This window comes from Macrosteles quadrilineatus, unplaced genomic scaffold (genome assembly GCF_028750875.1).
Source record: "Macrosteles quadrilineatus isolate MER2022 unplaced genomic scaffold, UCM_ALF_1.0 Scaffold_9__3_contigs__length_116548681, whole genome shotgun sequence".
NCBI lineage: Eukaryota > Metazoa > Arthropoda > Insecta > Hemiptera > Cicadellidae > Macrosteles > Macrosteles quadrilineatus.
The window spans coordinates 21,581,600-21,607,971 of NW_026542602.1; the positions used below are offsets into that span (position 1 = coordinate 21,581,600).

The 26,372-nt window shown below is 36.2% G+C and overlaps 1 protein-coding gene across 1 annotated transcript in view; it reads right to left on the minus strand.

Moving 5' to 3' along the window:
* Nucleotides 1-6,217: 6,217 nt before the first annotated feature.
* The window catches only part of LOC129003219 (uncharacterized), a 31,188-nt gene continuing 11,033 nt past the window's right edge, over nucleotides 6,218-26,372 (minus strand). Inside the window, exons 2-5 of the mRNA XM_054431506.1 lie at nucleotides 18,545-18,686; nucleotides 17,720-17,862; nucleotides 10,760-10,982; nucleotides 6,218-8,151 (exon numbers count right to left, since the gene is read on the minus strand). Coding sequence (XP_054287481.1) covers nucleotides 7,587-8,151; nucleotides 10,760-10,982; nucleotides 17,720-17,862; nucleotides 18,545-18,686 — 1,073 coding nt within the window. The 3' untranslated portion in view covers nucleotides 6,218-7,586. The remainder of the gene's footprint in view (nucleotides 8,152-10,759; nucleotides 10,983-17,719; nucleotides 17,863-18,544; nucleotides 18,687-26,372) is intronic.

A 26,372-nucleotide genomic window follows, 5' to 3' on the forward strand; every position in this document is an offset into this window, starting at 1 on the left:
TATACATCAGCTCTGGCTCTCAAGCTTTATTATACCTCCTGATTATTCATTACAAACGTCTACCAGGCTTTGGCTTTAGCATTGATTATTTTTTACACTTCGATATAGAATAAGAATAAGCTTATTTGGTTATTCTTTACGTTTTATTTCTTTGCCCGGTAGAACCATAACCCAATTTCACTTTTTTACAAAATATATAATTTTTAGTTTAATATGTTACATATTCATAGATGATTTTAGATTTTACAGTAATATTTTTTCAAACGATAAGAAATAACATTATGTATTGCTGCCTAACATAAATGTAGACAATTTCAATAATCGTTTATGAAAACCAGTACTCCTTGAACACTCATTTTAATGTGAATTTCCCAATGAAGGTCAAGATGATAGACCCTACACAAAAAAGCTCCTCCTGTAAATGTTTTTTTTCTAATAAACCAGGGAGCATATACCCTATTCTGAGAATTTGCTTTGGTTCTGTACTGTTTAGGACGACAGAGTAGCAATGATTAGCGATTGGCATTCATTTAGTCAATTAACTCAATAACTCATTTATTTAGCAAGATTAACATTACAAATGCATTAGCCAAGTCAAATTTACTAAAAATAACTATTAACTAACTTTTAAAATAATTAAAATTCATTAGGACTGTCCGTCAGCGAAAAAGGCGCGGACACTGTAGTAGCCTTTAGGACCCACGAGAAATGACCTCAAGTGCCTTTTGAAGCATCCCGGATCTGATGTGGACTTGATTTGAAGTGGGAGAGCATTGAACAGTTTGATGGCATTATAGTTTAGATGTCTTTCAAAGAATGTGGTTGAATGGGCTGGAATTCTCAGATTGAAAGTATTGCGAAGCAGATATGAGTGGGTGGTTGTAGTGTGGAAATGAGAATAATTTGACTTCAGAAAAGTGAGGACTTCTAGAATGTAAATACAGGGAAAAGTTAGAATTGCGGATGATTTAAATACAGCTCTACAAGTTTCTTGTAGGGAAGGCCGTGAATTATTCTGATAGCTCTCCTTTGAAGGCGAAAAAGGAAATGGGTTCTTGTGCTTTCACCTCCCCATAGTGCAACTGCATATATCATGTGTGGATAAAGTACACGTAGTAAGCAGTAAGAAGTACATCTTTGTTTGAAAATTTTGCTAGTTGGCGCAGAAGAAAAATTCCTGAACTGATCTTTCTACAGACAGAATCAATGTGGGGTTTGAAACACAAGTTCTCGTCCAACAACAAACCCAGGAATTTTACTTGAGCAGTGGTTTCAGTTTCAGCATAGATTAAACAATAACATTTAGTTTGTTTTTGGTTTTCCTAATTGAGAATTCAACGAGCTGAGTTTTTGTTGGATTGATTTTGAGGAGATTTCCGTCGAACCACTGCAACAAGCAACTGGCTTGTATAAAGGCACACATGTCTAGTTCGAGTCGGTTTGGGCTGGAGACAGCGAGAGAGGTGTCGTCAGCAAAAAGACATATTTCACCCTTTTGAACAACTGATGGGAGGTCGTTAATAAAGAGGAGGAACAGTACCGGACCAAGAACCGACCCCTGAGGCACTCCACTGACGATCGTGCCAGTAGAGGATCTGTGAGGGCGTAGACACCCAGCGCTATCCACTGCTTTCACCTCCACATATTGACTTCGGTTGGCAAGGTAAGACGAGATCCATTGTAGTGACAGCCCTCTAATTCCATAAGAGTGTAACTTCTGCTTGAGAAGGTCATTATCCACTGTGTCAAATGCTTTGGTCAGGTCGAAGAAGAATCCCAAAGCTTTCTCACCTCTATCCAGTGCGCTGACCACAGTTGATACAAGGTGATAAATTGCGTCTGTTGTCGACCTGTTTTTTACGAACCCAAACTGTTTACTGGTGAGTATGTCATTTTTATGTAGAAATTCCAGCAATCTTTTTAGGAATAATCTTTCAAAAAGTTTGGAAAACGTTGACACAATTGATATTTGGCCTGTAGTTATCGCACAGACGATCATCCCCCTTTTTATATATAGGCTTAACAACAGAGAGCTTTAGAGTATCAGGAAACTGACCAGAAATAAAAGACGAATTAATTAAATGAGTTAGAGGTGTCAAGATTACATCACCTATTTCTTTTAGTAGCCTTGAAGATATTTCATCTGTGCCGGCTGAACTCTTATTTTTCATCAACCTTATCTCAGTTGCAACTTCTTTTTCAGTTGTTGGGCAAAGGAAGAGGGAATTAATTAACTCATAATTATTGTTTTACATAGAAGCCGTTTTAGAGAGAAGGGGAGAGGGAAATTCTGCACACGGTACTAGCGGTCACAGCCACACTATGATTATAGAAGTATATTTTACTTATTATTATATACATTACAGAGGTTCACTCACTAGAGGAGTATGAAATGGAACGATGTAGGCCTATACTCCCAGAACAATAACACAAGAGATGAAAGACTACCATTCAAACAAGATTTAACCTAAGGGAGTATGTTTTATCTATGATTTAACTTTGCTCAGCAATTTTAATTTATGAAGATGTGTACGGTAACAATGAACCAAATAGAGGGAACTTTTGAGCTTCATCATGGTTTTTCAGATGCTTCTGAAAAGGCATATATGGAGCATCAAAATTACTTGAAACACGAACTAAGCAATGGAACTGAAGCTATTCTTCTCTGTTCAAATCGAGTAACACCATTGAAAACACAGTCACTTCCAATATAGGAATTATGCGGAGCTTTCCTTCTAACTGTCACATGTCAAAACCGCTCTTATAAACAAACATATTGAAAGGGCTACATACTGGATCGACAATTGTTTTATCCTGGTTAAATGCAGAAGCAGCATGCTGGAAAACATTTATTGCAAAGATTCAGGATCTAAATGATTATTAAGATTGGAGACATGTTCCAAGTCAAGACAACCCCGCAGATCTCGTATCCGAGAGGTTTGATTTAACAGTCGACGAAATCATATAAGATCTGATTTGTGGAATTCAGTGCCACATTGGTTATCGTTAGGACCTTGCAACTTCCATAACACCTTCAAAAGACATTCCAGAAAGAAGAAAGCACTGTACACAGTTTCTGCAGCAATAGTTCAATCAAATGAAAAACAAACAGATGACTATATAATACTGAAGAAGTTTTCCAAGAAACAAAAACTGTATCACCGCATATTGTATGAGATTTATACAAAATTGTAAAACTCAAGATTCAAGAATCATTCGAGAAGGCGGTCGGCTAGACAACGCAAATTAGGTCAAAGTGACAAACACCAAACTGTATTGCCTGCTAAATCCTATTTCACTCATTTAATAATTGAAAATGAACATATCCGCATGTGGGTCCTCAAACACTTCTATATATCATAAGACAACAATTTTGGCCGCTAAATGCCAAGAACATTATAAGGAAAATCATCCATATTAAGTGCATACCATGTTTTAAAACTAAGTTGTAATACATGCAACATGAAATGAGAAACTTACCTGCACATCGAATGAATCCATCACGGCATTTTGAGATTACAGGAGTTGATTATTGCGGACCGATATACGGTCAAACTGCCTTTAAAAGTTTTCATTAATTAAGGGAATATATTGCAGTTCCGTAGAATGGGGTGAATAGAAACACTTTTTGACTTTTAAGCTTCTGTAAAAACGATATTTTTAATTTTTGAATTTTCAACCTAGCTCATATTTTCGGTCTTGGATTCCTCTACTCAAACCAGTTATCATTTTTTTTTTCTTTTTAATCATTAAGCAGAAAAAAAATAAAATATGGCTGTTTCTATTCACCCCGCACTTTGGGGTGAATAGAAACACTGTGTTAAATTGATGATTGTTGCTTTTCCCCACTTACCAGGGGCAATAGAAACATGAAATTTATGCTTGTTAGCTTAGTTTGTTGTAAATAAAAATATTTAAAGTTAATTAACACATTTTTTTATAAGTACGAAGTATAAAAACATCGTTTTCATAAACCCTTATCCAAACAAATCGGAGAACATAAATGACAATGGGTGAAATCAGAGTTACAAAATCTTACATAGAAACCAACTAAATGATGAGTAAAATCAGACAAATCTTCCTCAAAATACAACACTCCCTTAAATTTACAAGTTGTACACGGCTTGGGAGTTGGAAGCTGACGTACTACGTCATCGACTTTGAAGAGGGCCTCTTAATCTGTCTCTCAGAACTTGTTGGTTTGCGCAATTTTCTTGATGAATCTTCCTATTTATCCTTCCTCTTCAAATTCAATAACTTTTGCAACATATAAACGATAGCAAGTTTTGTTTTTCCCCATTACTTTGACAATTCCATGATCATGAAGGGACAACTTTGAAGACTCACTGATGTCTTGAGCTAGGTATGCTGGTTCTTCTTTATCAAATTGTTCGTCTTTGTCACTTTCTTCCAGTGAGAAGTGTGTGTGTGGAATCACTGGTATCACTGGAATCTCTGGTATTTTTTTTCTTTTTTGGGGGGTTTTCAGGTCAACCTTTATTTGCAACACTGGTTCCAAAAAAAGTGTTTCTATTCACCCTGGTTTTGCAAAATCATGACATAACCTAAATAAAAAATAAAATAAAAAAATATAGTTTATTCTAAGGCTAATCTATTAACACACTTGGTTTTAAGATACCTAAGACAATATAAAAAATGGTTATTAACATAAATACATGTAATAGGTTCATACTTAGAGAGAAAGTTTTGAAAAGAATGTTTTTCGCCAAAATTTTCAAATGATGATTCGCATCATCCAACATCCAAAGCAGTGATACCAATATGCTGAAATAATTTTTCACAGGTAGATAGGATATGGTTATAATGGGGGAAAATAATTCCCTTATATAAAGTCAATGTATAACAAAGTTATAAAAATGTGAATCATTCATTGAAGTTTTGTTTCTATTCACCCTGTTGTTTCTATTCACCCCATTCTACGGTTCTTGTTTGCTTTACCACAAAGGTTATTCATTTGGAATTAGTATCCAACATAACAACTGACTGCTCTTTAGCATCATTCAAGCGCTTAACATCAAGAAGAGGCTTATGTAACCACATACAGGGTGTATATAAAGTCCCGCACGGGCTTAATATTTTCCAAACGACAACAGATAAATCAATAAGATTTGGTACATCAATATCACGCCTAAAAATCTACTTTTTTAAGGAACTATCAATTTTCTGTCATTGTCATATCATGGAGACATCCCGAAAGGAGTCAGAAGGAAATCAAGGGGAAAAAATGAAAAAATAGAATCATAGGTTGATATGTACATAAAATTAAAGACCTTTCCTAGCAGAATATAATGCCACAAATTTGAACTGAAACGGATAACCGAGCCAAAAATTACAGCGGTTCAAGGATTAATTTAATTTGCATTGCTATTATACGCTAACTCCTCAGGAAGAAAATCGTTAACTTAAGCATAGGTCGATATGCACATCAAATTAAAGGTCTTCATTAGTAGATTACAATGCCGTAAATTCAAGCTCAAAAGAACAACTGAGTGAAAGATGGCAGAGGCAGTCGTTCAAAGATTCAAAATGGCAGATTCAAGAAAACTGCTGCCATTTTTTACTAGTTATCTGTTTGAGTTCAAATTACAGTTTCTTTTCATCAAAAAATATTGTACCATACCGGTGCGCTTCTCGTAGGATCGAATAAACAATCTTCTGGTTGTTGTGAGCATTATTAACCTTAGTCCTGTAGAATGGTATGCTTGATTTTGAGCTTGTTTCAGGTTTTAATTGACATCGCCTTATGATAAAATTTCCTTTTTTTACAGCCCGTGTAACTTTACTGACCCAAATAATATAATGGAAGATGAGTGTGGAATGGGTCTGATGCCATATTATGAGACTTTGTTACAACTAATAAGGGTCTTTTCTTGAGCCAATACCATTTACCAAAAGCACAGCCGTATGGCAGGCTGGGCTTCATCATTAGTTTGTTATCCTGCGAATAAATGTAGGCTGTCAAAGGCTTTCATGTGAACCGAAATATTTGAGGTGGATAAGCACCAGTAGCCAAAAGGTTATGAATAAATGCAAGGAAATGAAATAGTAGAGGATGTATTTGTTTTATTGAAGTGCTAATCAATAACACATTTCTTTCTTTATACTTGATCGACTTTACGGCCTAAAATGTTGCTTGTTGCTTCAGAAACTTAGAATAATAGATTATAACAAGAGGAAGGAAACAATACAGAGTATGTATCATAAATAAAATCCCTTTATTATGGATAGATCACAAACACATTTTTTGTGCTGGTTATAATCTTTAACCGAAAGCTTTGCAGCTGCTTTAGGCACTAAAGATTTTGATTGATATTATTACATAAGTACAGTCTTATAAATTTACAGTATGTTGACATATTATACAAATATTTGGACAAAAGAATATACACATTTGAAACACAATAGGCTTAACTAAAGATTACCCTAGTTAATTGATAGAAATATGTAACAAAAGAAATGTAAATGTGTGAAATGGGGCAAATTTTTTTAGAAATGGATAAATGTAACGATCAGTACCCCAGTTACTTACAATAATGTAGTTTTTTACATTGAAAGATTTTCACTAAAAAGAATATATTAATGTTATACTCTTCAAAGTAAATGTTTTAGACAAGTTTTGAGGATAAACAAATTTCACATTACTGATTATTTGCGTTACTTTTTATTTAGTGTTGTATAAAACCAAAGTATTGTATACAAATATGTTTTATATGTGTGGAATTCAACACTAGTTTTATTTCTATTAGAAGTTCCTCAAAGTTCTTTATTTTATTTAGGATAATCCAAAGTTAAACATTATTTATGTACAGTTAATTAATTATATTTATGGTACAAAAGGATACACTTGGGTAACTCGAAATGATCTTCAAAATCATATAAACAAAATTATTACCAAAACAATTTTCCAACATATCCAAAGCTCCATCACGTTTTATTTTATGAATAATTTGGATATCAAAAATGTTAAATGTGTTTGAAAACCATTTTGCAAAGTCAACAAATATTAGAATAAAAAATATATACAAAATGTATAAAAAAAAACTTTACATTGACTAGGACTATCAGATGAGCTAAACAAAATCAAAGTCTTGGCTAGCATTTAGTCTTATTATTGTTAAGCTGCCACGCAACATTTGTTAAGGTGTCTTTGGCTACTCAACTTTTACAAGTGGTTTAGACAACCATTTGAAATCATTTAGTGAAAATTACACAAGGTGTTATTACAAGTAATCAAAAATAGTTGTAATATACCTAATAACAAACAATTTTAAAGACAACATACATTTTTAGCATTCAAGTAAAACTGGTCTTTCATATCAGTGTCAAAACTATAACTAAAATGCTGGCAGCTTACGAATCTAAAACTAAATAAATGTGATGCATAACAAAACCACAAAACAGCGTTGTTGGTAGAAAAGCATCAACATTTAGTTCTCAAGGATCACAGCATAAGAGTAATATTACCCATAATGTACAACTAAAACTAAACGATCACAAATATTTAGTCAAGCGGCTAGAGTCACAATACAGATTCTCAAGAAATTCGCAAGGGAGATCAAAAATGGCTACTGAGGATGGGAAGCCTTGGCATCGTCTTCCGTCCAAGTGATGACAAGTGGCTTCTTGTACGTCAACTTGTGGCTGGAAGGAACAGCAGCGAGGAGTGAACACGCCGGGTTTAGATCGTCAGGAGAATCTTCGTGTTGGTAGATGTTGCAGTTGTTGTTACAAGAGCTGCTGGACTTGTGCAGATCAATCAGATTACACGGAGCCGATTCCAACTCGGTCTGAGACGATGAATCTATAGGAGTCACCGGAACAGGAACGATCGGAACTGGAACCACTGGACTGATAACTTCAGCTCCGTTTTGAGACAGATTAAGTTTGGCGTTGGCTTCGTTCTTGTGGCGTTGTTGGCAACTGTGCAGAACATTGACACCCTGCCCATGGTTGGTAGGTCTGTTGACGCATCCCATAAATGGGACATTGGAAACGGATGTGTTACTTTCGTGGTGGAACAGAAGAGGCATCTTCTTGCTTCCGTTTATATCATTCCGGTCATGCTCGTGTAACTGGTGCACAAAACTTGGACCGTTCAGACTCACTGGGGAGAACCCGCTATGTTTGGCTCTGAAAACAAAATAGAAAACATTAGATACTATAAACTGTAATCTCCAAAAATATTAGTTAATAAAACAAAAGTTTTTTTTTCCAGACAAGACTATAAAATGATTGAGCGCTGACAACACCTGAACCAAACTGCATACATCTAAGATTAATATGGTGACCGTTTTTTAAATAGTTTTAAGTAGTTGGCAATTGACATGATGTAACATTGTGAATGATTCATTTCCAGAACAAAGTTTTGAGAATATGTCACAATAGTTATACAATAGCTAAAGAGGATCTCACCATCTGTTTATATTGTCTTAAGTTGTTTGAATAACATCTGCGATCTGCGTTCTATTGTTAAGCAAACCAAATGACAAGTTATCAGTTTACACAAGTGTTCCAAATAGAACATTCATACACATTATTTAGAATATTACACAACAAAGAACAAAACAATGGAATGAACTCTCAGAAAAAAAACAGATGTGGTAAGTAGGCAAAAGTGGTATAAGAATTGAATCATGATAGTAAAATCCCTAATAGTATTTGAGTGAAAATTTAAAAACGTACGTTTTCAGGAAAAGCACTTTGCAAATTTTTTTCCCCTTTTTTCAAAACTTTTATTATTTTTTTTTATTTCATTAACATTTGAAGTTTCATAAAATGTCCATGGCAACGCAATATCTTTGGTAGTTATTTTTTAAAAGAGCATCTTTAGTGGAAAAACACAAAATCCTGTCACGACCATAACGGACGTTTAAATGAATATTAAAAATGGTTACTATTATTTTTATAACTATGTTTTGCTATAAACTAATTTACTTTTATGACCATTATACAATAAAAAGGTCACTAAGCTTTTAGTATATTTGGTCTCTCCAGAAAAAAATAAAAAAACTCAAAAAATTGAAAAAAGCCAATAAAATCTTTTTAAGTTTGTATAACTACGAAAAAACTTACCTGAGACCCGAAAATCGTTATGTTTGTATAGAGGTGTGCTTCTTTTGTGTATAAAACATTGAAATATGACGATATTTTAATTTTTGAAATTGTTATGATAGAAATCATAAACGTGATGGTCAGGGACAAGCGGTACGGTCGTGAATTGTCTGGAATAATTTAAATCTTTTTAGGCAATCCTTCAATTATACTGTTAGTTATAATAAAAATATGTGTTTGAATTTAACTAAACTGTTCAATTCACAATTATATTAAAGTTATTGTCACGACCAAACACACTATAATCCATAAGGCTGGATTGGTCGTGATAAAACCCGCGATGGTCGTGAAACTTTGGTCGTGAAATTACGTGTTATTTGGCTCTGTTCTGGCGGTAGCCCTGCACCTCATGTTCGAGGATACAAAGTGGACTTCTAGGTTAATCTAGCAATTGAAATATCTTATAAACAAAAATTAACACCATGTCTACTTCATCAAATGACTACGTACGGTCATGGACACACCAAAATTACAAAAAACACAATCTTTCCTTTATTAATCTTGTAATTCCTCCTTTCAACTCGAAACGACCGGCACTACAATCCTGACGTACACCCCGAACTAGTCTCTCAAACCAACTGACTCCATCGATGCCAGGCTTGCCACTGTCGGGCTCCAAAGTTGACAATTTTTCCCAAATGGTCGTGACGCCAAATCGAGGGACAGACTTATTTTGTCATGGTAGTCAGTTTGCAATGACAATAAAATTATAATATGCTCCTTTTTTGTAAGTTTAATAACCATTGATGACATAAAAATATGGCTTTATATATTTCGGCATGAATAATTAGTCTAAAAACAGCGTGAAAGTTGGAAAATGTACCCTAGGGACACGTCATGGTCGTGAATTTTGAGACTTTAAAAATACGACAAAAATACCTAGAACCTATTTAAAACCAAATAAATGTGTGTAACATGTTGCCCCCGTCCCAAAAAATATTAAAACACATAATAATAAACTACAAATCCAGTATCTACGAAGTAAAAGGCCAGGGACATGAAAACGTACGTTTTTAAATTTTCACTCATTTACCTCCTACTAACAAATAAGTATTGTTCAGTGAAATATTTCTTTACAGTTTATTCTCTAAATTTTATATTTACAGTTGGGACCACGAAAGTTTGCAGTTGGCGACAGCCAATCACAAGATAAGGCTAGTGCAATGTTGCCATATCGCCCGTTGACGACACTAATTATATACTAAACAATATTTTCAAATCAGCTGGTATTATTAGATTTGGCAACACCGCACTATCCTCATTGGCTCCTTCGAAGTCACGTGGTAAATAGGCTCTTCCCTCAACTGCAAACTTTCGTGGTCCCAACTTTAGTTATTTAGAACCAAAGAAAGCAATCAATTTTAAAATTATGTTACCAAAAAATACTAAGACGTATTCTCAAACTGTCAAATGTATCATCAAGAAAGATTCAGTAGATCAATTTGGTAAACAACAAATTTCTTATCATTAGGCCTACCATACACTGTGAAATGAGACGTTTAAATTTAGGTAGTACCGGTAGCTAAAACTCACAATTATACAGATTTAACTAAAACTGGCTTCAACTGAACTCTGATGTCACCCATTACCCAATCTTTGTAAACCTACAGTAAATCCCATAACTAACCTCAGCTTTGCAGCGAGCACTCTGTCATCCATGGCGTCTGACTGCAGGATTCGTACAGCCAAAGCTATCAGCACCAAGAGGATGAGTGCACCACAGATGGGAACTGCTATGGTGGCTGCGCGGAACCACACCTCGGCACTGGTGTAGCCTGGCGCGGTGGTCTGGCGCAGTCGAGAATGCACCATCATCACCCCTCGGTCCATGTCATTCACCAGAGAAGACGCTGTAATAGAGTGCCAATTTTATTAAAAAAATTGTTACAATTTTAAAATTGTAGTTTAAAATTGTAGTAAAATTGATTCGTTAGTTATTTGTGTAACTAGTGTGCGAAGTGGCTCTTTGCTGCACATGAGAAAAATGTTTATGCACGAGACGCAGGCGAGTGTGGTAAGCTTCTGGATGCAGTAAAGGCCCTTTGCGCTCATGTTACATATGATATTTTCCTACAGTTACTATAAAGCATGGAAATAATTAGTCATCCAAACACTAAACACTTTTTAGGTTCTGTTAAATCCATGCGTTGAACAAAATGTCCACTGCCCCAGGTGATCGTAGTTGTAGGATCTTTAAGTGTTGCCAACTTATTTCAAATTTTTAAGGGTACACGTATTACAAGCCTAATAAAAGCACACTGTTTTGTGTTGTTTGGTTGGAATACTGGTGTGCGGCAAAAAAAAAATGAGTGCGGCAAAAGTAAAATGAGTGCAACAAAAGTAAGTGCATCAATTAGCTACTTGGCGTGCTATAATCAGTGCAAGAAAGCCCACTTTGTCAGGTAACTGTAGGAAAAGGAAACTGTTCTTCATCATTGACTTTGGGATAATGGAGTCACAGACAATGGAATGGAGTAAAGATCCCATCTATATGGGCCAGCTGTAGCCAATTATTTATTCAAATAAACATAGTTGACTGAGCCACTCACAGAGTATGGTAATCTAAAACTATATATTTGAATTTTTATCTTATAGTTTTTAATACTTTCCGTAATTAATTGTAAAGAAATTTGGTCAATTATCAATTATTTAAGATGGGGATCCCACTAGCTGCATATCTTAACCCAAATATGAGTGAAGGTTGAGTGGCGCGATCTTGTGGTCTTGTGAGTGACTAAAGCCGATATTTTTCTTTATAATCCGGTCAAGTTAGGGTTTGTTAAATTGAGCGTTATATTTTTATTAAGTTCATAGTAATCAAATATTGCAAGGATTTTAGTGGTGGGAGATCTATAGAAGACTCTTTCAGGCCAGATAAGTCCAGAGTGCGGAGCTTCTGACTTGATGGACCATGTTTAAATCCCACCAATCAGCAAACAACACATTTCTTTAACCTAGTGGTGTGGAAGCTAGTTGAACTTGTTAAAAAAAAAAAATAGAGGTAGCATTGTTGACAACTAGCTCTGGAATAAAGATCCCCCTTCCCTTACTATAATTTTGAAACGACGACTTTATTTAATCTTCCCAAGAAACTATCTATAATAATGCTACAATAAGCTTGAATTCGAATTGCTTCTGCCATTGTAAAAGAGAAAATTGGCTGCGGCAATAGTACCAAAGCAAAATTCACTAAGTATTTCCCTGAATATGAAATGAAAATGTTTTAAGTTCAAACAGAAAAGGAAGCTGTCACTTAGTAAGACATCTGGTTAATGTTGTCTACAGGTCTGGCTTACATCATGTGTGTGTAGTGGGCACTAAAACCCTCTTGCAGACCAACACTCAATGGGAACACGTCTACTATGACTAGATAAGTTGATTGTACGATTTGCTGTTATTATAATAGTAAGATGGATCATTAACTGACAGCACATTTCAGTAAATTCAAGTTTTAACGTTGGTTTTTATTATTGAACATATAACAGGAGTTAATCTTTCTAGTAAAACTTTGTTCAGTACTAAAAGGAATGAACCTTTCATATAAATAATAAAATTAATACCCAAATTTGACTGGAACACCTAGTTTAAAAAAATAGTAGGCTATCACAAAAACAAAAGGAACAAATAAAACAAAACTCATAGTACTAAAAGCATTAGACAACACTGTTTCTTGAGGATAGGTCCGAAAGATGTAAATGATTTAAATCTCCCAGAGGTATTAAGACTTGATACAAAATATCTTAAGTCACGGCTTATTACAGAGTTTGAGTGTATTACAGTATAAAGATTTCTTTGCCAGTAACTCCACCGCAACTTTTTAAGCATTAAATAGTTTCAATTACTTTTTTATTTGTCATTGAGTGTGCATTTTTTTAGTTTATAAATAAAAACAAAATTTGTCCAAGGGGAAAACAAATTGATTCTATTTATAGTTTGCAATATTTCAACAACTACGTGGTGCTCTAAAAATCTTTCCCACAGAAATCGCAATCGCAACACTTGGCAATTAATTAATGGACTCAGAGCAAGCACGGATGGGACATCAACAAACCAGCTGTCATCACAGCAAGACTTCTATATTCAAAGGTTTATGAGAGAGCAGGGTCATTATTTGTATCACAGGGGTGCCCATCCCCCCCTAGACTCATGACGCACCCCCCCCCCAATTGAGCAACAGCCCCCCCCCACCATAAATGAGGTACACAACAAATAAGAAACTTTATTCCCCCGCCCAGCACTATTTGTAAAACTAAAAGAAGTTTTATACATTTTTTTCAGATATTGAAAATTCAAACCCAGTTAATCTATATAAATAAAGTTATGGTTTTGTCTGTACATTGCTCAGAATTTATACATATTTTGGGTTATTTTTACGTTTTATACATTGAAGAAATTGAAACATGTCTTATCTCAATTTATGTCCGTCGTGACAGAAGGCATTTTACGTAGCCTACTCTAAAGAAAACTAGAGTACCGATTACGATTCTAATGCTTTAATTGAATTCACAGCTATTGGCGAGAGTGTCCTTAGCCAATCAAATATGGCCTCACTATTTTGGAGATAAAATAACGGACGATCAAAAACCCAATTTTTGTGATTTTTCTAGTTTTTTTCTCCATGTTTACTAGGTAGGGCCTACGTCATTTATGAAATACTAATAATCTGTTAAATGAACACGTCATATATTAAATTACGAACAGCTGTTTTGATAAAGATTCATTTTTCTAGCTGTCACTGATATCTTTACATAAATGTTTTATACGAATACTGTGTAGGCCCTAACCATTTCCGATTACGTTTGTAACCATTTCCGATCACGTTTGTAAGCAAATCCAAAACCCAGTGAGATTAATAACCGTGTGGCTTTGGCTTACATAACGGGTTTGATTTATCACGGGTACTAATATGTATATGTAACTGTAAATTAAATTAAATAACTAGACATCATCCAGGTCGGGAACCGGAGATTCTGTGTGTATCAAGTTGTACTTTAATTTTGATTACCGGGAAAAGACCGTGAATCGGTGTTGTACAGGACTGGGAAACTTATCTTTCTATATAAACAAAATTAGAGTTTTATAAGTCACCTCAATTTAAGGAATTTGTTACAGTATTGTCAGAATATCTGTATAGCGTTTGTAACCTCTGCTTAACGAATTGTCAGCGTCTTTCTCTTGATATAACGACCACCTCTCCCTCCCTTTGGAAACATCATAGCTCCTTTGATGAAAATGAAATGGAAACAACGCTTGCGCCAACAATCGTCTGCTCCGTGTTACACTTCTGTCTGCTGTGTGCTATGTTACAACAGATTTCAGATACAACAGCTGGGGAATGGTGACGATATAATGCTTAGTAAACTGTGATTGGGTGATTAGTAACCATGGTAACTTTAGTAAGGCTGTGATTGGGCAATGAATAGGCCTAAATATGGCGACTGATGAATTTGTGTATGAATTGAAGAGAAACCTAATAAAGAACCTAAGAACAAAGTAAAGAATAACAAGATTGTTTTCGTCACATTCTTTTTTATTAGTGTTTTTATTATCTCTAAATATAATTTTACACTTTTTTTGTTACTTATCTATCAATTCCTATGCTGTGATACAGCACCTACCGGTAGCCTATCTGTCCATCATGAGCAGTAGCTTATAACACTTTCTAAAGGGTCCTTTAATATTTACGTTATTTATAGCAATGCAGTGTTTGGCTAGTTATTAGTTGAGTTTGAGTTAGCCATAATTTAAAGTTTCCGTTTGTGCAACTGAACCAAGATAAATGATTTGAAATGTACAATAATAATTTAATTGCACAATAATAATGATTGTGCAATATTGAATTTCGTTTATAAAAATGCAAATCGCGATGTTAATGGCTGTTTACAGCGTTTTAATGGGTTTATAATAAGTTATGTTTATTTATACTATAATGGATTAACCGTATTTTTCAATACCCCCTCACCCATTCATTTAGGTAATCGAGTACCTACACAATAGTGTAAACTATTGTAGCCTATGCTACTTCATTGTATTTTAACAAGTTTTATGTCAACAAAGCGTTTTGTGCTAACTCGCGGTGTAGCTGGACGTGTCTGTACCACGCGTTATCTTTTATCTAACACAGCAGCTGAGCCATTCCGTGCCCTCCCTCTTAAATCTCACGTCTTGCTAATCTTGAATAATAACTTCCTCCACGAATCCTAAAATCCTATTTTAACTAATTGAATTCAATAATATAACTATTGTCATTAATTAATCGACTTTATATCTGGTGACTTCATATTGATTGTCGTCACGTTAAACACAGTTGCAATTAACTTAAGCCACCCCCCCCATTTGAAATTTTGCAACCCCCCCCAAGAATTTCAATGACGCAGTCTGCGTCACAGCCCCCCCTTGTGGGCACCCCTGTGTATCATGTATCTGGTTTATCAAGACCCCAGGAGGGCTTGGTTTAGAGTTGGGCAGCCATCTTGCCCCCATGTGGTTCTACTCATTATGTCTTGCCCATTAATTTATGCATCTCCCATCCTCTAACTGGATGAGTTAAAGCTTGCGTCAAACTTGGAAGCAGACATTATTTTACTCGAGACCTTGTTTTTAAATATTCACAATTGGAATTTATATATTTGCCTGTCCATGTAGACATGGAAACTGGTTTGAAAAATGGAGTCCAATCAAATTTATCTGATACAAAACTTGAAACAGCTTCAAAATCCTGAATTGTGGTTGTTGATTATTTTTACACAGTCAATTTATGCCACCTCTGCAATGATCTACACAATATCTTATTAAAAATATTATTAGCATCTATATATAAAATATGGAAGCACGTTTTTGTCTTTATGCCAACAACAAAGTCTATGAATCAACTTTTAAAAATCCAAATTATTACTGTGTTACAATCTCAACATTTTGGATTAGATTCATCCCAAGGACTAAATGCAAGTGATCATTATAAAATTAGTTTCCGTACAGAAAATATTGCCTTTTAGGCGCAGACTTTCATATTCAGGGCTGTCAATATATTTTTTAAATAAACACACTCATGAAAAATAATTAATCAACTTGTAAGAGGGCTCTAGAGGTACTGATTAGTGAGTACTGGTGGCGTTGTGGGTAATGGTGGTAAAAGCACCGCCAGCTATATCTGTTGAGTCACAGTTGGTAATGAAGGCAATGCCTTCACCATAACAATCTCTATTGTCCACTCACATCCTCACGCAGCTCATTTTATCAATTCTCTTTTTGTGATGGTCCACCATTCACTCTTTTATAGTGCTGGAATGAACTCTGAGGTGGAAATCAGGCATAACCAATTTGCCCTTTCTTCTCAGTAAATGCCAATAAGGAGGCAGGATTACTTTCTGTATAAATATAGGTTATGTTGAGAGTTTAGGTTTTATAGTAGTTTTTTTTTTTTTTTTTTTTTTTTTTGGGGGGGGGGGGCATACTGTGTACAATTAGATTTCAGAGAGTTATATAAGTCATGAGAACCCAATGATGATATGTTTGTGAGTGAGAAAGAGTTTCAATTGAATTTGTGTAGTATAAAATAGTTATGATGCAGCATCTTAAATTTAATTAGGGAGAACGACATGTAGCATCTAGATCCAGAATCGATCCTACACCTAGCACAATACCACTGGTCTATTCAGTCAAAATATAATAAACCACACCACGGTAGACCACTGTAAAAACTGTAGGTTATTAACAAGTCCACTCTTGGTAATTCAAACACTTGATAATTCAAAACTTTCGATAATTCAAAATGAAGGCTCAGTCCCTAGAGAATCTCTCAATATTTCAAATTTTTACCATGCATTTTGATACACTCGGTATTTCAAAGTCCAAATAGAGGGCAGGTCAATTTGTAACACGCAGTAATTCGAAGTTTCGTCGGAAAAACACTCTATAATTCGAAGTAACTCAGTAATTCGAAGTTTCGTCGGTTAACACTCTATAATTCGAAGTCATGCTGTAATTCGAAGTTTCGTCGAAAAAACACTCTATAAATCAAAGTCACGCAGTAATTCGAAGTTTAGTCGGCAAAACACTCTATAATTCGAAGTGATCTCTTCCTGTTATAACAGGAAACTATACAGTACAGTACATCCTGTTCCCATGGTAGGCTAGTGTTGGATGTTTTGATGTTTGTTTAGTTAGAGCAGTAGTCTGAGTTAGTTCGCTGGCTTGTTTTTCTAAGTTGGCAATCCGATTTCTAGATTGCGCGACATCTCCTTGAGCACAAACGTAGTTGTCGACAGCTGATAATATTGCAAAAAATTGGCGAAATATATAGCACTAAATAACAGATTTCTTTGCAACTACGGTAACTGAAAAATAAGCCGTTGATTGTTTAAAAGTGTACTAAAATACGGTATGATGTTTTATTCTAACGTTCTGTACGTGTGTATGTATTAAACAAATGAACTCTCTGTAATTCGAATGGTTTATTTTTCTCCCGATAAATCGAACTCTTGATAATTCAAAACTCTTGATAATTCAAATTTATATGCTTGGCCCACCAATTTTGAATTATCAAGAGTCTACTGTAGTAACAAATTGATTTCAAAGCTTAACTCACCTAGAACAGAATCGTTGAACCTCTGTCTTGTCTCTGGGCTGTCCACATGGTTACACAAATCCCTATAGCAACAGAGCAGTAAGGACCTGGGCTGGCTGACTGCGTGGCTACTGGGCTCATTCTGACACTGGTCTTGCCTCTCACTGAAAATTTAAATTACAACTTACTCATTTAGAATGACAAAATTGGCTGGGGAAAGAATAGAAAGGATGGCATTTAAAATACTTTCCAATCCATGCTTCAGAAAGATTGAGTCGAGGAAGGGTGTATTTATTTCAATTATGTACTTACAATCTTACTTACAATCTCACCTATTAAAAGTAGTCTATTATTTGAAAAATCAAGAACTTGGAACAGAAAATGCAAAGCAAGTATTCAGTATTGTAACAAATCTAATCTACAGCCATTGGTAGGTTGTCCTTGCAAGCAGAAAGAAGGCAGTTTAACTTACACACAGAAACAGAAAACTTGTGATTCAAGTGTTCTAACTACTGTATTGATTTTTTAAAACCTTAATGAGAATGACCTTTAAACTATTTTATATTTGATCTAATCAGATCAAACTCTGAAAGAGGTTAATTAAAACTGAGTCAATTTTTTATAATATTTTAATAATAACTTTCTGATGGATTGGTGTTAAGTTTGATATGGTTAATATTTTTTTGTGATATTGAACAACTTAAAATCATAAGAGGCTATAATATGCTTGTGGTGGTTCTAAAAGCTCAACCTACTTCCACTATCATCGTCAACAGGTTTGGACCAAATTAATTGTTGCCTATAACAACAATAGTCCTAAGTAAATTCCTGGTAATATGTATTTACCTTTCCAGTAGATCTAGACAGCCATGGCTAGCTTTGGTGACGTCAGCAAAGGCCACCAAATCAGAGAAACACCCAAGACCTTCTGACTTGCACATGTAGCTGGTCATGATGCATGCCGGTAAATTGCAGTAGCATCGGATCTCTGCAACAAACAACATTGAATAAGACAATGAAAACAGAATAAGTAGACTGCACAACATACCTTAGTCAATCAATGTTCATTTCGGAACAAACAATGAACCTCATTATGAAAAATGCAAAGAAGATCCTTTCAAGCTAAGCCTATTAAAATTCAGAAATCAATCCCAGGAAGGAATATGGTAAAAACTATCCATTGACAAATAGAGAGGCCAGACCCCTCCGCGCGTTTCACATTCCAAAGTGCTATCTGGGCCAAAAATCAGCCGCCGGAGGGGCTGCGGCTGCGGAGAGCCTCGAGGTTCTAGGCTAATGGAGATGGGCAAACATGTCCAGGCAGATGCTGAGAACAAAGATTGGATGACTGAGCGCATTGTCTTGGGTTGGCGGCGAGGGGGAAGAACACCGAAAGCCCGAATTATCTCAAGCCTAATGATCACAGGGAGTGCAGGCTGAAGAGTGGCAAAAACTGGACCGCCTTCTATACGTCGCCGCCCCACAGACCAAATTGGGGTACGGTAATTTCCGTAGATGCTGTGCCTACTGGCGAAATGTAGGAATTCTCACGAAGGCTAAGTATAGGGTTCTCTGCTCCTGTAAAAAATCTGAGATGATTGTTGTGTGAATTGGCTCTCACAGGATTGTTTTCCTAAATTGAAATAACCCTAACCAAAAGATAAATGTACTCAGTAAAAACAGGTCAACCTCAAAAGACAAGGACTAAAATCAATATCTATCAGCCACAGCTAACAAGGACTAAAATCAATATCTATCAGCCACAGCTATAAACCTCGACCCCTCCACCGCCTTCCCTACATGCCAAAACCTAATTGTTCAGCTTGCGATTTTTTTTTTAATCTTCCTATTTAAAAAAAATTTAATAGGTTCATAAGCGAACTTTTTCCGTAGCCTACTACCTCAAAGTAAACATTTTACGTGGTTTATTCTACTTATCACAATAATGTACGACATTATAATTATTATTGCAACTACTTTTGCACTGAATAAAACCAAGATATCAGGATATAATTAGGATACCATATTTAATTATCTAAAGAAAAACTATTCAGATAATACAAAAATACTTTCAGACAAGAATTTGAAGTACCGTACCGTCCGTACAACTTATACTTAGAACTTTTAGTTTATGTGGGAGCGGGTGAAAGATAAACTTGTTTGAGTAGGCCTATCAGAGTGCGTGTAATGTTTCCCCTCGACTCGGCTCACCTATAGACACCCTCTTCACTACCTACCCGGGCCCACATCCTACTTCCTGTTCTTGGCATGTGGTAGACTTCCTTCCCTTCCATGCCGCCTAATCAATATCAAACAGCTGCAGGCTGTTAGCTCATGACACTGATGTGGGAGGGAAAATCACCGTCAGTGGAAAACAGGAAATACGATCAAAGATGGGTTCGTAACAACAATTAACGTTTTCGCTGAGATGTTTTTATACAACCGTGAGATGTGTTATGTTATGTTATGTGCTTTATCGTTCTCATAATGGCGATACCAAATAGGTTTGAAAACCATCACAATTTGTGAAACAACCGATATAAACTTTTATCGGGCATTTTGTTTTATAGCCCCTCAAACAAGATTAAACTAACTTATCGTAGAGTTTTTCACGGTTTGGATCTAAAAACAGAGACAGTGTAACTACAACACATTATTTTTCAGAGAGTGAACCTAAAAAAAGCTTTAAAAATTGGCACCAAACAATCAAGCTACGGCGTTGTCACAAAGCCAGCTTAAAACTTTAAATAGATCATATAGTAGTCAAGTAGGGTAAAATAGATTTATAGTATGAAATATTTAGATATCGAAACATTGAACGTTTATTCCTACTTCATTCAAAGATACGAAACGGAACATAGTTTTCTCTTAAAATAACAACTCGACCCTAAAGATCGAGAACTTCTAATTGCAAAGAGTACACGAGTACAGACACTTTTCAAACTTGTAATACTCCCCTCTAGAAAGCACAGGCGAGGGGTGAGCACGCAGCATGCTGCAACTCGATGACGTGACGAGGGAGGGAAAGTAAAGAGGTAAACAATAGTTGAATGATGCCACTCCATAGTCGAACAAAGGCGGAGGCAGACAGACTACCTGGCCTGGCGCCGGCGGTACACCCCTCCAGCCCTCCGATCACCAACCCCAGACAAATAGGGGATGATTTACCCATGTCTGCATGTAAGACTTCGCAACGCTACAGTCGATTTGTCTGTGATTTTCGCAGATTTCTAAACTAATATTGGAGTAAAGTCGCCACGTGTATACATATGGCGTGTATATAGACTTGATATCGTGGGGATTTTTTAGTGATGTCAAAACATCGTTCGATCGGTATCGGTCGAGCTTATAGCTGTCTAAGTCAGTTAACATTTTGTTTTTACTGACTGAACAAAATTCAAATTTTAAATATAAATTCCGCAGCAGCAAATTCTGTCCACACAACCTCCTGTTGCCAAAGCTTCTGGTATTCACTTATTGTCTCTCGCCGTGGGCAGCCAATAGCCATAAACAGCCTGACATATTCTCAGTTATGAGTGCTAAAGCTCATTACATTTTCCGTTGGAAGAGCAAACGATGCCGCGACCCAACGACAATGGCGACCTGTCAAATTTCTTTTTTACTGAACTCCGCATCCATATTTCCGAGGTATGCCGCTCCACCGCCAGCCGGTCCCCGCTTCCACCTGTATCATATATCAGCTGTTATGTTTCTTCTTTCTTCTTCTTCCTTCCGACCAGGTGAGTTCTCCTAGACCTCCTGCCGCTGCCGTCGGGAGCTTCGGCTTATCTTGTTTGTTTTAGGTCATGCGGGAAGATCGTGAGTTCGAAATTGATTCAGTTCGTGCATTCGGTCCAAGTATGGGGGTTTTATTAAGACGTTTATCACAATTATGTTAATAGTCACGTACGGCGATTGTTTATGGCGTGTAGTTATGACAATGGTTCTTTGGTCGCTTTTGACGTCTGTTTAGCGATGTATTCGTGAACATGAATAAGCATAAACGTACATACAAAATACAGTATTCCTTATCTTCGAAAAGAGAACCGACTTGAGTTTGACAAAGTACCCGTAAAATACAACATTTTGCTCAAAATCTTTCATGGGATTGATTTTTCACACGAATTTAACTACTAACCATTTTACTTGTTTTATTTGATAATCAACGTAATAGGCCTAAATACATATTTTATGCATCGTAAGATAAATGGGTACTATTTTACTTGATTTACTTGATTATACGTTCATCATTCATCCAGTCGTACGACTGAAGAAAAAACTTCTCAGTTGAAATGGAATCCATACATATACCTTTTATATATAAACTGCACATTTTATTATCCTCCATACCAAATCATATATTTTCTTCATGTTGTTGTGAGTTTTTTTTTTTTTTTTTTTGCGCAGTGTAACCTGTTTTAGGGCTTTAAAACGAAACAGCTCAAATTTTGTGTTTATTTCAACGTGTTCACCCCGTGGAGAAATTAATTTTTCTTTGTATATAAACTGTCAATACACTAGTCTTCCTCTTAACTAAAGTCGATTTTTTGTTGGATAGAATAATGATCAACTGTATCTGGGTCCAGAATTGACCTCCTCTTGGGATCTAACCAGCGACCACTAGTCTCGAATGCAAGCATTACAACCAATGATGCCAAGATTAATTTCAGTTTAAGTATATAACTACAAAGTATTGTTGCACTAATAAATTGCAAGTGTAGAAATAAATATATCAACTCTCACCGCTCCCACTAACAAGTCCATGCTCCCATGCTCGTGGGGGGAGCCCCTGCTGCGAGTGCCGTGTTCAGTTTTTGTTTGTTTTAGGCTGGTTTTTCAATTACAAGTTCCCGGTCCTCCCCAGGTCCGTTGTATCGTCATGTTTATGCCTCCTGCTGGTCGTATATACCAGACCTACTGACAGTGAATGAGTGACTCAACACGAGGATACCAGGATTGATAACGATAATATCCGATGGAAACATGTTTCGATAACGTTAGTATCCAAAGAAAAAACGAAACACGACTTTATAATGTTAGATAGTAACTACATGTGATTGCGTTAGTATCTGTTTGCTGAATAGATTGTATGCAAGGAAAAAATCGTTGATAATGTTTTTATTATCTGTTGGGAAACCATTATTGATTGGCAGTGTTCTAGGGTAATCAGAATTGATAACGATATTGGATTTGAGAGGTCGTGTAGCCTACTAGCAGCGAAAGCTAGTAACTATAGGATACCCGTCAAAATTAAAAGTATCTAATAGATGCTATAGACAGACAGACGATTATTTTTTCGCACTTTTGAATGGTAATACCAGCAGCCGTTTCCAAATTAGGAAGGTCGCTAGCTGTACACACAGCGTTATTGCAAGTATCCCTATAATTATATCAGGAAAACTGTTATTATCTCCTACTACAGTTATTATAGTCATATAACTAGTCTTGTTTAATGTCATGGCTATCCATTCCATGTTTAGAGCGGCTTCATTAGATACTGAGCGGTTTAATAAAACGAGTGGGTACGGCATTACGATTAGTTGCGAGGTTTAAATAGAATATAGAATGGCTATACATAGACCATTCCCATGAACCTACAAGTACTGTCACACCAGCCCTTTACGGTTTTAGTGGTTGACACAGGAAAATATAGTCAGAAATACGTCAGGTATTCGTGAAACCTACGCAGTACCAAATTCATGACAACTTATTACTGTAGTAATATACCACAGTAGTGTTCACCAATAAAAAATTAGTTACAGTACTGTACAATGGTATGTTGCTAAAGGCTATGCCACTTCTTTCACGTCAAATATTTTTGCTCAACTGAATTGAACAATAAAATATTATAAAAAACTATACATTACTCGTTTGACACACGAGTGATTCAAAATATGTGACAAGGTGCGTCAAAGAGATCAACGGTCTCAAACACAGTAAAGAACTATTACAGACAAACAAAGTTTTAAAGCTTAGTACACACCACGATGATAGCGGTGTCTTTCTAATCGCTTATCAATTGACGAGGAGGCCTTAAGATATCTACGATAACAATTTATTTTGAGCGGTGAATTCATACACGTCCTCTTGTGACTTTCTGTGGAACATTAAAATGTAAACAATTAAACCACAATAAAGCAGGTGGCTCACAGGTTACGCCTATTCTACAGAGAACATTAAGGCAGGAATCCAAAGCCTGGTCGAGGGGATACAAATATTAAATTTTTACAGTCCAGTAAATCTTTGCAATTAGGACGCCAACGTAAAAGGAAGGAGAAGAGCGGAGCGGCTAAAAACAGACCGGCCTCCCTCATCTGTTAGTTATGGAGAATATGAAAAACAAAGAACCTCTGACATGGCATGGGAGAAGGAATGGGGGGAGGTGGGGAGAGAGAGAGAGAGAGAGAAGGAGGGAGTGAGAGACCGGTCTGTTATTTGAGAGAACTCTCGGTCCAGTCCAAATGGACTATAATAACAGGATAAACAAACCCGATGCGTTAGTCATTAGGGCCCCAGCATTAGGGACCATCAATTCCGTACTCGGTCACTTATTAAAAGTCGGGACGGACAGGCATAATTCTACAAAGGCATGTTTTAATAGCTCTAATCGCTGGCAGTGTCTCCGTTGTTTGGGCTTGGGACGATTAGAAAATAAAATCGGACCAAGTGAGCACCCTTGAGGTACGCCGGTGTGTTATTTGGTAACCGTCCCGGCCACTGTCCTAGGCTCTGACGAGACATTAAATTACGGGAAATTTAGAAAATTGTCTTCGTGGGTAAATTACGGAAAATTGTTCCAATTAGTGCTTCCTGTAGGTAATAGGTTGGAATATTGGTTTAGATCTTATAGTATACGAGGTTAGGTAACTCAGCTTGTTTTATACTGTAACTATAGTTTTTACTCATCATTATTATTTACCTTTTATCAATCTTAAGGCATCGTCGCACATGAGTTTTGAGCTTGTCTTAGCATATAGATCGCGGTTTATCAACGGTTAACAGAATTCCAAAATGTTTTGAGATAATAAAATCATACTAACTAACTTCAACTAGTCCAGGTTATTGTGGAGAATCCAAATAAATGCGTTCTCCACACACACAAGAACCGTCAAAATATTCGTAAACGACTTAAATAAGCCCTGTATAAGAATGCAGATAGTTGCACTGCTTGAATATAAATTATTACAAGTTACTGTTGTGTAGAATTGGAGGTTTTGTCCTTTGAACTTGAACCATCTGAAAATAGTAATGCTGTTGATATTGCGTATTCACCACAATATGGTGGCGCCAATCGGCTTATCATAGGTGATAACAACGGTTTGACTTGTAGCGTAAAGGCTGCCGAACAAAATAATGACGTAGCTGAAAAAACTTGAAATCCTACTTCCTACTAATATTATAAATGAGAAAGTTTGGATGTATGGATGTATGGATGTATGTTTGTGACAAGTGAGCGCGAAAAATACTGGTCGGATTGGGCTGAAATTTGGCATGATGATAGCTCACATTCCCGATTAACATATAGGCATATTATTATTTCAAAAATCCTTTCGGGCTCCGCCCCAGTGGCTCTGGAGTTTCCCATGTTAACCTTATGAGAAATGGAATTATTGAATCTTAACAGCTGTTTCAATTAAACAAGTTGGTTCTGTTCTATGATGTTCAATAGCATTAAAGTTACAAGGATTTGCCAACAGGGTGCAGCACTATTATTTCTTTTACATTTATGACAACAGCTAATTTGCAACCAAAAGGTGAGTGAGCGTAGCGAACGAACTTCAACCAGGAGGCGAGTTAGCGTAGCTAACGAGCTAACCTGAAGGCAAGTGAGCGCAGCGAACGAGCTCCAACCTAAAGGTGAGTGAGCGTAGCGAACAAACTTCAACCAGGACGTGATTGAGCCATGCGAACGAGATAATCTTGAAAATTAAGAAGTTAAACGAGGCAAAGCCCGCGGGTTACAGCTAGTAATCTATAAGTTAAAATAAAAACATCTATAGTACCAATGACGTTAAGGCTTTGAACACTGCAAATTATTTTTCTGATCCGACATATGATTTGGAGCTGATTTGTTGAGTTTTACGTCTATAAGTGCGCTAACGAAAACAATATATTGTAATGTGTTTCTCTTATTTTAGTGTAGATTTTACATTGTGTATTTTTTACCAGAGCAACAAACGAGAATATACAAGAACGTAATGAATAAGGTAATTTCCTTTATCTTCCACGAATCACTCTTGGCCGTGGCAAAGACTATTTTTTCGTGTCCAATGCTGCCTTGGCCAAATTACATTGTTGAAATAGTAATTTAATCAAATTGATATTGCTTAGCAGAATCTCTATGCCAAAACGCAAGGCTATGTCTCATATATGTGTAACTTTTGGGCGAAAAAGTAGGACATTATTTTTCAAACAAGTCCAACGCTGTTTTGACTACACTGTAACAAAGAGCCAAGTGTTTTAATCTTAGAATAACCGCACTACTCCCAGAAGCCAATGCTAGATCTTGTACCTCCCTCCCCATGGACCGTGAGTCACCGCTGGCGCCGTACACATGCACTTCCGTCTTGTCCATTCTCCGGCCTTCGCCCTTCAGGATGAGTAATGTACAGCAATAAGGAAATGACAGATTAACTGACGACAGCGTCATTAGTTGTGTATATTTGCATAGTTT